Genomic DNA, 12,225 nt, shown 5'->3' on the forward strand with positions numbered 1-12,225 from the left:
TTTTCTGGGTCCCATGATAGTTTGCCCTTTCAGGACGGTCATTGTTGAAGAAACAGTATGTGTCCAGAGTGGCATTCACTTCTTTTCAATTTAGTTGATTGTGTACAAAATCTCTTTCTGTGGTCCCCAGATGAATGACCTAGATAATGAAGACAGCAAGAAAGACACACTAGTGGATGTTGTATTTAAAAAAGCTCTGAAAGAATTTCGGCAGAATATCTTCAGCTTTTATTCATCTGCATTGGCGGTAAGTTAAACTGTGTCAGGAGATACTCAAGTTCAACATATGAAAAATTTGACAATGCCATAAAAAATAATACAGGGGCCATGTTCAACTAGAGATTTCTCCAGTGTCTTCTTTTTGTTTTAGGGATAGATAGGGAAAAGCATACTGACTGACCTCAGATTAATAGCATTCTCAAATTTCCTTGAGCTGTTTTTTTTTTTCCCCCTGTTATAGTTATATTTTCATCTTAAGGTATTGAATTCAGATATTCTAGGTATGATTCTTTTTCACCCAGTGGCTCTTTACTATTTTGACTTCTCATGATCCTTTTAGCTCTGGCTCCAGCTTCTAATTCTCATTTGTGTTGGAATTATACTTTTTTATTCAGTAGAATTAGAGCAGTTTATGTTCACCAATTTCTATATATGAGTTTGTATCACTTTCAGATTTACCTATACTTTGATATGATGTTGGTCATGGTTTAGAAAATTTATTATTGGTGCTGATGTATATAATAATTAATGCTTTTGATCTATAGAATCTTTATTAATATCTCTGAATTGTCATATTTATTCTATAAAAAAATAATTTGTATTTAATTGGTTTTTCTTTGTTCAACCTGTAATTTAATGTGTGAAGAGAAATCAGGAGAACTTTCCTATGTATATTCTACTCAGTGTAAGATTTTTTTGCCTTTTAAAAATAGGAACCATGCAGTCTTAGAGAGCAATAATTTCAAGACCATAATAAAGTAGTAATCAGGCTACGGCAAATGACTAGGTTTGGGTAGAGACAATGTTGGCCATATTTTTCTAATCTTGCTAACTGCTTGTCATGCTTCATACGTTTATTTTCTAGGTTAGGGACCAATATACTTTGTATCATATAGGAAGAGCCAACGTTATGAAATAGAGCTTAATAGTGGTTTTCTAACCCTGGATCAAAGAGGTTCAACTTATAATTCTGAGGAGGTGAAAGAGAAATACATTTTAAATGTATATAATACGTTTTGGTCACTTAAATCCTGTTTTTTTCTTTCTCATGAAGACTCCACACCTCATTTAAATAAGTTAAAAGGAATTCCATGTAGATTCCTTTGCAAGAAATATGATGTTATTCTAAGCATGTCATTCTTCTTTGGAAAAATGAATCAAAGTAAAGGTTACCTAATGTTTCACTAGGCAAGAATTCAGGTATTCACTTTTTCAGTTTTAGAGTGTAACTATCTAAACAAGGTTCATTTCTGGGGATAGGTAATTAAGAGGGAGGCAAATAATCTTTATAGCTAAATATAGTTAAAAATTCCCAGGGCTTTCTCCAATTATTACACTGTTTAAACTGTTAGGTATTTTACTAAAATTTAGCAGGTTTTATTCTGCAGACATTCCATAGTAGAGTAGGAATTTACAAATACCACATGACCTCATGGACATGCCCATTAGAAAGTATATCAGGATCCTAATTTTTATTCAAAATAATTACCCAATAAAAATTGAATCAGTCTTCTATATATAAAGAATTTCTTCATAAAACCTTACATTTCTTCTCTTATTGCCTATTAGATAGATGATGGGAAAAGCATACGGTATAAAGACCTCTACGCACTATTTGAACAGATTTTGGAAAAGACCATGAGGCTTGAGCAGCGTGATTGGAGTGAATCTCCAGTCAGAGTTTGGGTCAACACTTTTAAAGTGTTTTTAGATGAATATATGAATGAATTCAAGACTCTGGAATATATACCCACAAAGGTAAATATATTTTGATTTCTAAAAGGATTCAGTTATGAATTCTTCTTAAGAGTCTGGGACATCTGGTATTTGAGAAAAACATTACAGTGAACATGTCAACTACTTTAGCACTACTTTAGATCCAGCAAACTCCATTCTGTCCTAAAAGTTCATCAGACTGTATTATCAAAGCCTTCTGCCATTAATATATTCTTCACTGAGTTAAAATGTAATGTTGTGCCATTAAGATTATACCCTCAGCTTTGATAGAGGTCAGTACATAAATTTCCTTTCGAAAAACAGTGGTTAAAGATGTGATTAGTTGTATCATCTAGTGGCCTTTATGTAAGGACCCACGAATTATATTTCTCCTTGAATTAGGTTTTAGGAAAATGTATGTTTCTGAATATCTATATAATAGTAATAATAAACTTTATTTATTGAGTACCAGGAATTATACTAGGTGTTTGATATTTTATTTACTTCTTGCTTCAGCCCTATTAAATAATTATTATGAAATTCTTATTACAGAAGAGATAGTAGGCTTAGAGAAGGTTGTCAGTGTGTTTCCTTTCAGTACCCCAACTGAAATAATTAGGTATCTGCTTATTGGGTAGCAGGAATACTGTTAATCCTTTTTATTGTCTCCCATTTTATTTTCAGTTATTCTGATTTATGTATATTTAGATTGATAAAACATTTGAAATCATTTTGAAGTAATCAGATATAAATAAATCTGTGAAAATTCTTCCGTTCTACATCTAAGTTGGGGTCTTATGTTATGCAGAAGAAGATTCTTATTAGGCTTATTCTGCCTTTGTTTGTAATTTTAAAAGGTTAGATTGAGATTGTTCTCTACTATGGCTAACAGGAAACGTCATATGTAAAAGAACTTTTCCATGTCCCAGATGATACCTTTAAAAAATTTTTTTTCTTTTTATTTATTTTTGCCTGCATTGGGTCTTCGTTGCTACACGTGGGCTTTTCTCTAGTTGCGGCGAGCCGGGGCTACTCTTTGTTGTGGTGCGCGGGCTTCTCATTGCGCTGGCTTCTCTTCTTGCAGAGCACGGGCCCTAGGCGCGCGGGCTTCAGTAGTTGTGGCTTGCAGGCTCTAGAGTGCAGGCTCAGGAGTTGTGGCGCACGGGCTTAGTTGCTCCGCAGCATATGTGGATCTTCCCAGAGCAGGGCTCGAACCCATGTCCCCTGTGTTGGCAGGCGGATTCTTAACCATGGCACCACCAAGAAAGTCCTCCAGATGATACCTTTTGTTTTTTAATTTAATTTAATTTATTTTTTTATATAGCAGGTTCTTATTAGTTATCCATTTTATACATATGAGTGTATATATGTCAATCCCAATCTCCTAGTTCATCCCACCACCAGCCCCGCCGCCACTTTCCCCCCTTGGTGTCCATACGTTTGTTCTCTACATCTGTGTCTCAATTTCTACCCTGCAAATGCCTCATCTGTACCATTTTTCTAGGTTCCACATATATGCATTAATATACAATATTTGTTTTTCTCTTTCTGACTTACTTCACTCTGTATGACAGTCTCTAGATCCATCCACGTCTCTGCAAATGACACAATTTCGTTCCTTTTTATGGCTGAGTAATATTCCATTGTATATATGTACCACATCTTCTTTATCCATTTGTCTGTCGATGGGCATTTAGGTTGCTTCCATGACCTGGCTATTGTAAATAGTGCTGCAATGAACATTGGGGTGCATGTGTCTTTTTGAATTATGGATTTCTCTGGGTATATGCCCAGTAGTGGGATTGCTGGATCATATGGTAATTCTATTTTTAGCTTTTTAAGGAACCTCCATACTTTTCTCCATCAATTTACATTCCCACCAACAGTGTAAGAGGGTTCCCTTTTCTTCACACCCTCTCCAGCATTTGTTGTTTGTAGATTTTCTGAAGATGGCCATTCTAATTGGTGTGAGGTGATACCTCATTATAGTTTTGATTTGCATTTCTCTAATAATTAGTGATGTTGAGCAGCTTTTCATGTGCTTCGTGGCCATCTGTATGTCTTCTTTGGAGAAATGTCTATTTAGGTCTTCTGCCCATTTTTGGATTGGGTTGTTTGTTTCTTTAATATTGAGCTGCATGAGCTGTTTATATATTTTAGAGATTAATCCTTTGTCTGTTGATTTGTTTGTGAATATTTTCTCCCATTCGGAGGGTTCTCTTTTCGTCTTGTTTATGGTTTCCTTTCCTGTGCAAAAGCTTTGAAGTTTCATTAGGTCCCATTTGTTTATTTTTATTTCCATTACTCTAGGAGGTGGATCAAAAAAGATCTTGCTGTGATTTATGTCAAAGAGTGTTTTTCCTATGTTTTCCTCTAAGAGTTTTATAGTGTCCTGTCTTACATTTAGGTCTCTAATCCATTTTAGGTTTATTTTTTGTATGGTGTTAGGGAGTATTCTACTTTCTTTCTTTTACATGTAGCTGTCCAGTTTTCCCAGCACCACTTATTGAAGAGACTGTCTTTTCTCCATTATATATTCTTGCCTCCTTTGTCATAGATTAGTTGACCATAGGTGCATGGGTTTATCTCTGGGCTTTCTATCTTGTTCCATTGATCTATGTTTCTGTTTTTGTGCCAGTGCCATATTGTCTTGATTACTGTAGCTTTGTAGTATATTCTGAAGTCAAGGAGTCTGATTCCTCCAGCTCCATTTTTTTCCCTCAAGCTTGCTTTGGCTATTTGGGGTCTGTTGTGTCTCCATACACATTTTAAGATTTTTTTGTTCTAGTTCTGTAAAAAAATGCCATTGGTAGTTTGAAATGGATTGCATTGAGTCTGTAGATTGCTTTGGGTCGAATAATCATTTTCACGATATTGATTCTTGCAATCTATGATCATGGTATATCTCTCCGTTTGTGTCATCTTTGATTACTTATATCAATGTCTTACAGTTTTCTGAATACAGGTGTTTTACCTCCTTAGGTAGGTTTATTCCTAGATATTTTTTGTTGTTGTTATTGTTGAAGTGGTGAATGGGATTGTGTCCTTAATTTCTCTTTCTGATCTTTTGTTGTTAGTGTATAGGAATGCAAGAGATTTCTGTGCATTAATTTTGTATCCTGCAACTTCACCAAATTCATTGATTAGCTGTATTAGTTTTCTTGTGGCATCTTTAGGATTCTCTATGTATGGTATCATGTCATCTGCAAACAGTGACAGGTTCACTTAAGCTTTTCCAATTTGAATTCCTTTTATTTCTTTTTCTTCTCTGATTGCTATGGCTAAGACTTCCAAAACTGTTGGGTAATAGTGGCGAGAATGGACATCCTTGTCTTGTTCCTGATCTTAGAGGAAATGCTTTCAATTTTTCACCATTGAGAATGATGTTTGCTGTGGGTTTGTCGTATATGGCCTTTATTATGTTGAGGTAGGTTCCCTCTATGCCCACTTTCAGGAAAGTTTTTATCATAAACAGGTGTTGAATTTTGTTGAAAGCTTTTTCTGCATGTATTGAGATGATCATATGGTTTTTATGCTTCAATTTGTTAATATGAAGTATCACGTTGAATTGCATATATTGAAGATTCCTTGCATCCCTGGGATAAATCCCACTTGATCATGGTGTATGATCCTTTTAATGTGTTGTTGAATTCTGATTGCTAGTATTTTGTTGAGGATTTTTGCATCTATAATCATCAGTGATATTGGTCTGTAATTTTCTTTTTCTGTAGTATCTTTGTCTGGTTTTGGTATCAGGGTGATGGTGACCTCATAGAATGAGTTTGGGAATGTTCCTTCCTCTGCAGTTTTTTGGAAGGGTTTGAGAAGGGTGGGTGTTAGCTCTTCTCTAAATGTTTGATATAATTCATCTATGAAGCCATCTGGTCCTGGACTTTGTTTGTTGGAAGATTTTTACTCACAGTTTCAATTTCCTTACTTGTGATTGGTCTGTTCATATTTTCTATTTCTTCCTGGTTCAGTCTTGGAAGGTTATACCTTTCTAAGAATGTGTCCATTTCTTCCAGGTTGTCCATTTTATTGGCATAGAGTTGCTTGTAGTAGTCTCTTAGGATGCTTTGTATTTCTGCAGTGTCGGTTGTGACTTCTCCTTTTTCATTTCTAATTTTATTGATTTGAGCCCTCTCCCTCTTTTTCTTGATGAGTCTGGTTAATGGTTTATCAATTTTGTTTATCTTCTCAAAGAACCAGCTTTTGGTTTTATTGATCTTTGCTATTGTTTTCTTTGTCTCTACTTCATTTCTTTCTGCTCTGATCTTTATGATTTCTTTCCTTCTGCTAACTTCGGGTTTTGTTTGTTCTTCTTTCTCAGTTCCTTTAGGTGTAGGGTTAGATTGTTTATTTGATATTTTTATTGTTTCTTGAACTAGGATTGTATTGCTATAAACTTCCCTTTTAGAACTGCTTTTGCTGCATCCTGTAGCTTTTGAATCATCGTGTTTTTGTTGTAATTTGTTTCTCGTTATTTTTTGATTTCCTCTTTGATTTCTTCAGTGATCACTTGGTTATTTAGTAAGGTGTTGTTTAGCCTCCATGTGATTGTGTTTTTTACGTTTTTTTCCTTGTAATTGATTTCTAATCTCATAGTGTTGTGGTCAGAAAAGATACTTGATATGATTTCAGTCTCCTTAAATTTACTGAGGCTTGATTTGTGACCCAAGATGTGATGTAGTCTGGAGCATGTTCCATGTGCACTTGAGAAGAAAATGTAATCTGCTGTTTTTGGATAAAATGTCCTATAAATATCAATTAAATCTATCTGGTCTATTGTGTCATGTAAAGCTTATGTTTCCTTATTAATTTTCTGTTTGGATGATGTGTCCATTGGTGTAAGTGAGGTGTTAAAAGTCCCCCACTATTATTGTGTTACTGTCGATTTCCTCTTTTATAGCTGTTAGCATTTGCCTTATGTATTGACATGCTACTGTGTTGGGTGCATATATGTTTATAATTTTTATATCTTCCTCTTGTGTTGATCTCTTGATCATTATGTAGTGTCCTTCCTTGTTTCTTGTAACATTCTTAATTTTAAAGTGTATTTTATCTGATATGAGTATTGCTACTCCAGCTTTCTTTTGAGTTCCACTTGCATGGAATATCTTTTCCATCCCCTCACTTTCAGTCTGTATGTGTCCCTAGGTCAGAAGTGGGTCTCTTGTAGACAGCATATACATGGGTCTTGTTTTTGTATCCATTCAGCAAGCCTGTGTCTTTTGGTTGGAGCATTTAATCCATTCACGTTTAAGGTAATTATCGATATGCATGTTCCTATGACCATTTTCTTAATTGTTATGGGTTTGTTTTTGTAGGTCCTTTTCTTCTCTTGTGTTTTCCACTTAGAGAAGTTCTTTATCACTTGCTGTAGAGCTGGTTTGGTGGTGCTGAATTCTCTTAGCTTTTGCTTGTCTGTAAAGCGTTTGATTTCTCCATCGAATCTGAATGAGATCCTTGCTGGGTAGAATAATCTTGGTTGTAGGTTCTTCCCTTTCATCACTTTAAATATATCATGCCACTCCCTCTGGCTTGTAGAGCTTCTGCTGAGAAATGAGCTGTTAACCTTCTGGGAGATCCCTTGTATATTATTTGTTGTTTTTCCCTTGTTGCTTTCAGTAATTTTTCTTTGTCTTTACTTTTGTCAAATTGATTGCTATGTGTCTCCGAGTGTTCCTCCTTGGGTTTATCTGGTATGGGGCTCTCTGCACTTCCTAGGCTTGCGTGGCTATTTCCTTTCCCATGTTAGGGAAGTTTTCCACTATAGTCTCTTCAAATATCTTCTCTGGTCCTTTCTCTCTCTCTTCTCCTTCTGGGACCTCTATAATGCGAATGTTGTGTTTAATGTTGTCCCAGAGGTCTCTTAGGCTGTCTTCATTTCTTTTCATTCTTTTTTCTTTATTCTGTTCCACAGCAGTGAATTCCACCATTCTGTCTTCCAGGTCACTTATCCGTTCTTCTGCCTCAGTTATTCTGCTATTGATTCCTTCTAGTGTAGTTTTCATTCCCATTATTGTATTGTTCGTCTCTGTTTGTTTGTTCTTTATTTCTTCTAGGTCTTTTTTAAACATTTCTTGCATCTTCTCGATCTTTGCGTCCATTATTTTTCCGAGGTCCTGGATCATCTTCACTATCATTATTCTGAATTCTTTTTCTGGAAGGTTGCCCATCTCCACTTCATTTAGTTGTTTTTCTGGGGTTTTATCTTGTCCCTTCCTCTGGTACATAGCCCTCTGCCTTTTCATCTTGTCTATCTTTCTGTGAATGTGGTTTTTGTCCCACAGGCTGCAGGGTTATAGTTCTTCTTGCTTCTGCTGTCTCCCCTCTGGTGGATGAGGCTATGTAAGAGGCTTGATGGGAGGGACTGGTGGTGGGTAGAGCTGACTGTTGCTCTGTTGGGCAGAGTTCAGTAAAACTTTAATCCACTTGACTGTTGATGGGTGGGTCTGGGTTCCCTCCCTGTTGGTTGTTTGACCTGAGGCAACCCATCACTGGAGCCTACCTGGGCTCTTTGGTGGGGCTAATGACAGACTCTGGGAGGGCTCACGCCAAGGACTACTTCCCAGAACTTCTGCTGCCAGTGTCCTTGTCCCCACGGTGAGCCACAGCCCCCACCCCCGCCTCTGCAGGAGCCCCTCCAACACTAGCAGGTAGGTCTGGTTCAGTCTCCCCTGGGGTCACTGCTCCTTCCTGAGTCCCGATGCGTACACTACTTTGTATGTGTCCTCCAAGAGTGGAGTCTCTGTTTCCCCAAGTCCTGTCGAAATCCTGCAGTCAAATCCCACTAGCCTTCAAAGTCTGATTCTCTAGGAGTTCCTCCTCCCGTTGCCGGACCCCCAGGTTGTGAAGCCTGACATGGGGCCCTGAACCTTCACTCCAGTGGGTGGACTTCTGTGGTATAAGTGTTCTCCAGTTAGTGAGTCACCCACCCAGCAGTTATTGGATTTGATTTTATTGTGATTGTGCCCCTCCTACCATCTCATTGTGGCTTCTCCTTTGTCTTTGGATGTGGGGTATCTTTTTTGGTGAGTTCCAGTGTCTTCCTGTCGATGATTGTTCAGCCGTTAGTTGTGGTTCTGGTGTTCTCGCAAGAGGGAGTGAGTGCTTGTCCTTCTACTCCGTCATCTTGAACCAATCTCCAATACCTTTTTATATTTAGCTCTAGGATGGAGAGTTTTCTAGAGCCAAAATATGCAAAGTGCAATCTTTGAAATTAATAATCAGGTAATTAATGTTTAAAATAAAATAATCATTTAAATTAATAATGGTGTGGCTTCTGGGCAGAACTGAGGTTTAAAAAGATAATTTCTAAAGTATCCTTCCATTCTGTTGCTTTTATGAGCACTGTGTTTTACTAAACATAAATTTTTTTTCTCACATATGCTTACTAGCACTGCACGTTTCCTCTTGAGGAATAAAGAGCTGCTTATTTTATTACCTGTTGAGCAAAAATCTCAGCATTTGCAAAGAAGTAAGAAATTATGTTAGTCTTTGTTATATCACATTTTCTGTATTTCTTTCCAACCAGGTGCCAAAAACAGAGAGAAAGAAAAGAAGGAAAAAAGAAACTGATTTAGTAAGTTGTAATCTATTTTTTTATGTTACTAAAAAGTAATTTTTTAGACCACTAGTCTGAGCTGTATCGTAACAATATTTCTGTGGAAATATTTAAAGTATAAGTTTATCAGATGCCTAGGGGGTAATCATTTACGTCTTTACAAAAATTTAGAATGACAAATGTGTCTTGAATTCTTTGGCTTGACTTGTTATTAATGGTGGCTTCCTAAAATGGTAGAAAACTGAAATGTTTACTCATGAAAAGTACAAATATGAACCCTTTTCAGAAGTAGTGGTAGGGAAGGAGTTTTTTAAGGAGCTCTCCCTCCCTTCTGAGGAATATGAGGACTATTTAGGATTTTACAAATGTAAGTCCTAATTCAAGAGACATTCCCAAAGGCATTTGAGCATATTTTACCATTGTTCATGTTTTTATCTTTTGTATTATATGTCTCTATTGCATACTTTACCATAATCTCTGTAATTGCAAGGATGAGTTAAGCCCTAGAGGAGCTCATAATCTGCTAGTGAAGGCAGGCATTTAAAAAATTACTACTTTTAGATGTGATAAGTATTATAGTAGATAGTACAAAGTGCTGTGGAAATACAGAAAGAGAGAATGAAGGAATACTTTACAGAAGAAAAGATGTTTTTGCTAGTTCTTATCAAGTGAGTAGTAGTTTAGACAGGCAGTATCTAGCCAGAGGGTAAGAGTATGTCCAGAGACACATGAGTGAAAAACCTGACATGTTGAGCCAGTAGCTTTAATAGGCTCAAGTATTGCATGTTTATGTGGGGGTGGCTGGAAATGTAGGTAGAACTCTGGCCAGCCCTCTACCTCCAAAATGCATCTAATATCTGACCATTTCACACCACCTCCACTGCTATTACAGTAGTCCAGTAATACTATGTGTTGTCTCATAATTGATCTGCCTTCTTTATTCTTCTCCCCTTACAATTTTCTACATAATAGCCGTAATGAACATTTAAAAACAAAAATCAGGTCATGTTCCTCCTCTACTCAGAACTCTCTAGTGACTTCCAGTGTTACTCAGAGTAAAACTCAGAGTTCTTACCATGCCTACAAGACTCGACATGATCTTGACCTTGACCTCTCTAAGCTTCATTTCTTCCCACTCTCCCCCTGTTCCCTCTGCTTCAGTTGGATTTGCCTCCACCACCTTTTCCTCTTTCTTCCCAAGTTGTTTCCCCTGCTCGTCCTGTCTTCCTCCATTTCCCCTGAAAATGTTAAGCTTTAGGGCCTACAGAACCTGGATTCACCCCTGCCAATGGTAAATTCTAATCCTAGAATATTTATTGTTAACCTTATTAATAAATCAGGATTATAAATCATCCCCTATCACTTGTAAACCAAATTCTAAGGTTTTTTAGATCATTGTTTGTCACTTTTCCACTGTGTGTGTTAGAAGCATGATCTGACTCTATTTTAGCATGATCTTACCTGTTAAAGAGTTTCTTCCTTTACATGGAAGGAAAAGGAATCCTTAAAGTAGGATATTTAAGCCCTTAGCCTGGCTTACTTTTGTTCACCAATGGAGAAACTTTAGACAACTTAATCTTTGAGTCTCAATGTCCTCATGTATATAATGGGAGTATATATTATATAAAATAGGAGTAAAATAGAATTACATAAAACAGGTGTAATGTCACCCACCACTGAGGATTTTTGAGATTGTGTATGAAGTAAAGCGTAGGGAAGGTGGAGGAGTAACAGGAAGGCACCTGTTATTTAACAGGTAGTGTTTAGGCCTTCTATACATTTTAAGCCTTATAAGAATAGTCTTTTTCATATCAAGAACAATACCTTGAGATAAAAATGAGTAAAGCATATGACACTAAAAAAAAAGAAAATTCATTAATTCAACTGCTATTATATTTCAGGGCCTGTGATAAGTGCAGGCCATAGAAAGAAATGTTAAGAAATATATCAATAAATGTTTATACTTAATAGTATTCAAATTAAAATGAAACAACAGTGATTTTCTACTTTGTCCACCTATGAGCAAAGTTAAATTAGTTACCTAGTTTGGAAAGATAAAGAAATATATAGATTTTTTTCAATACTGCAGATGAGGTTATTTGCATAACTTTCTTGGAGAGGGTACTTTAATAATGGTGTATTAAAAGCCTTAAAAATATTAAAAACAAAACCAAAAAACCTTTGACGCAGCAATTCCGCATACAGGAATTTATCCATTGGATATATCAATTTGTTCACACTGACATGTACAGGATCTTTATTGAAGAGGAATTTGTAATAAATAAACGTTTTGAAAACAACCTAAATCAGTAAGGACATGGTTAAATAAATTAGATACATCTATATAATATAATACTGATTGGCATTAAAGTAAGAGAAACCATTCTTCAAGATGTTTTATTAATTAAAAAGAGCAAAGAGCCAAACACCATATAGAAAGCTACTATTCGTATATTTTTAAAAAACCAAAATACGTTTATAACTGTACACACACACACACACACACACACACAATATCTGAAAGTATGCACAGGAAACTGGTATCAGTGATTATTTCTATAAGAGGAACTAAACAGTTGGAATTCAGAGGTGAAAGAAAGGTTTTCATTGTATTCTATTTTGTACCTTTCGATCCATTTAGAATAAAGTAATTTTTTAATGAAACTAACTTAATATTAAGAGTTCCAGTAGAGGAAAATAATGTGCATGTGTGTGATTCACAG

At 36.1% G+C, this 12,225-nt stretch overlaps 1 protein-coding gene across 6 annotated transcripts in view; it reads left to right on the plus strand.

Annotated features, from left to right (window-relative positions):
* MYO9A (myosin IXA) overlaps nucleotides 1-12,225 on the plus strand; it is a 270,682-nt gene that overhangs the window by 209,972 nt on the left and 48,485 nt on the right. For all 6 annotated transcript variants that reach the window (XM_032622165.1, XM_032622167.1, XM_032622168.1 and 3 more), the window contains 3 exons: nucleotides 131-247; nucleotides 1,789-1,977; nucleotides 9,473-9,520. In XM_032622165.1, the coding sequence (XP_032478056.1) occupies nucleotides 131-247; nucleotides 1,789-1,977; nucleotides 9,473-9,520 (354 nt within the window). The remainder of the gene's footprint in view (nucleotides 1-130; nucleotides 248-1,788; nucleotides 1,978-9,472; nucleotides 9,521-12,225) is intronic.

This window comes from Phocoena sinus, chromosome 2 (genome assembly GCF_008692025.1).
Source record: "Phocoena sinus isolate mPhoSin1 chromosome 2, mPhoSin1.pri, whole genome shotgun sequence".
NCBI classification, from domain to species: Eukaryota; Metazoa; Chordata; class Mammalia; order Artiodactyla; family Phocoenidae; genus Phocoena; species Phocoena sinus.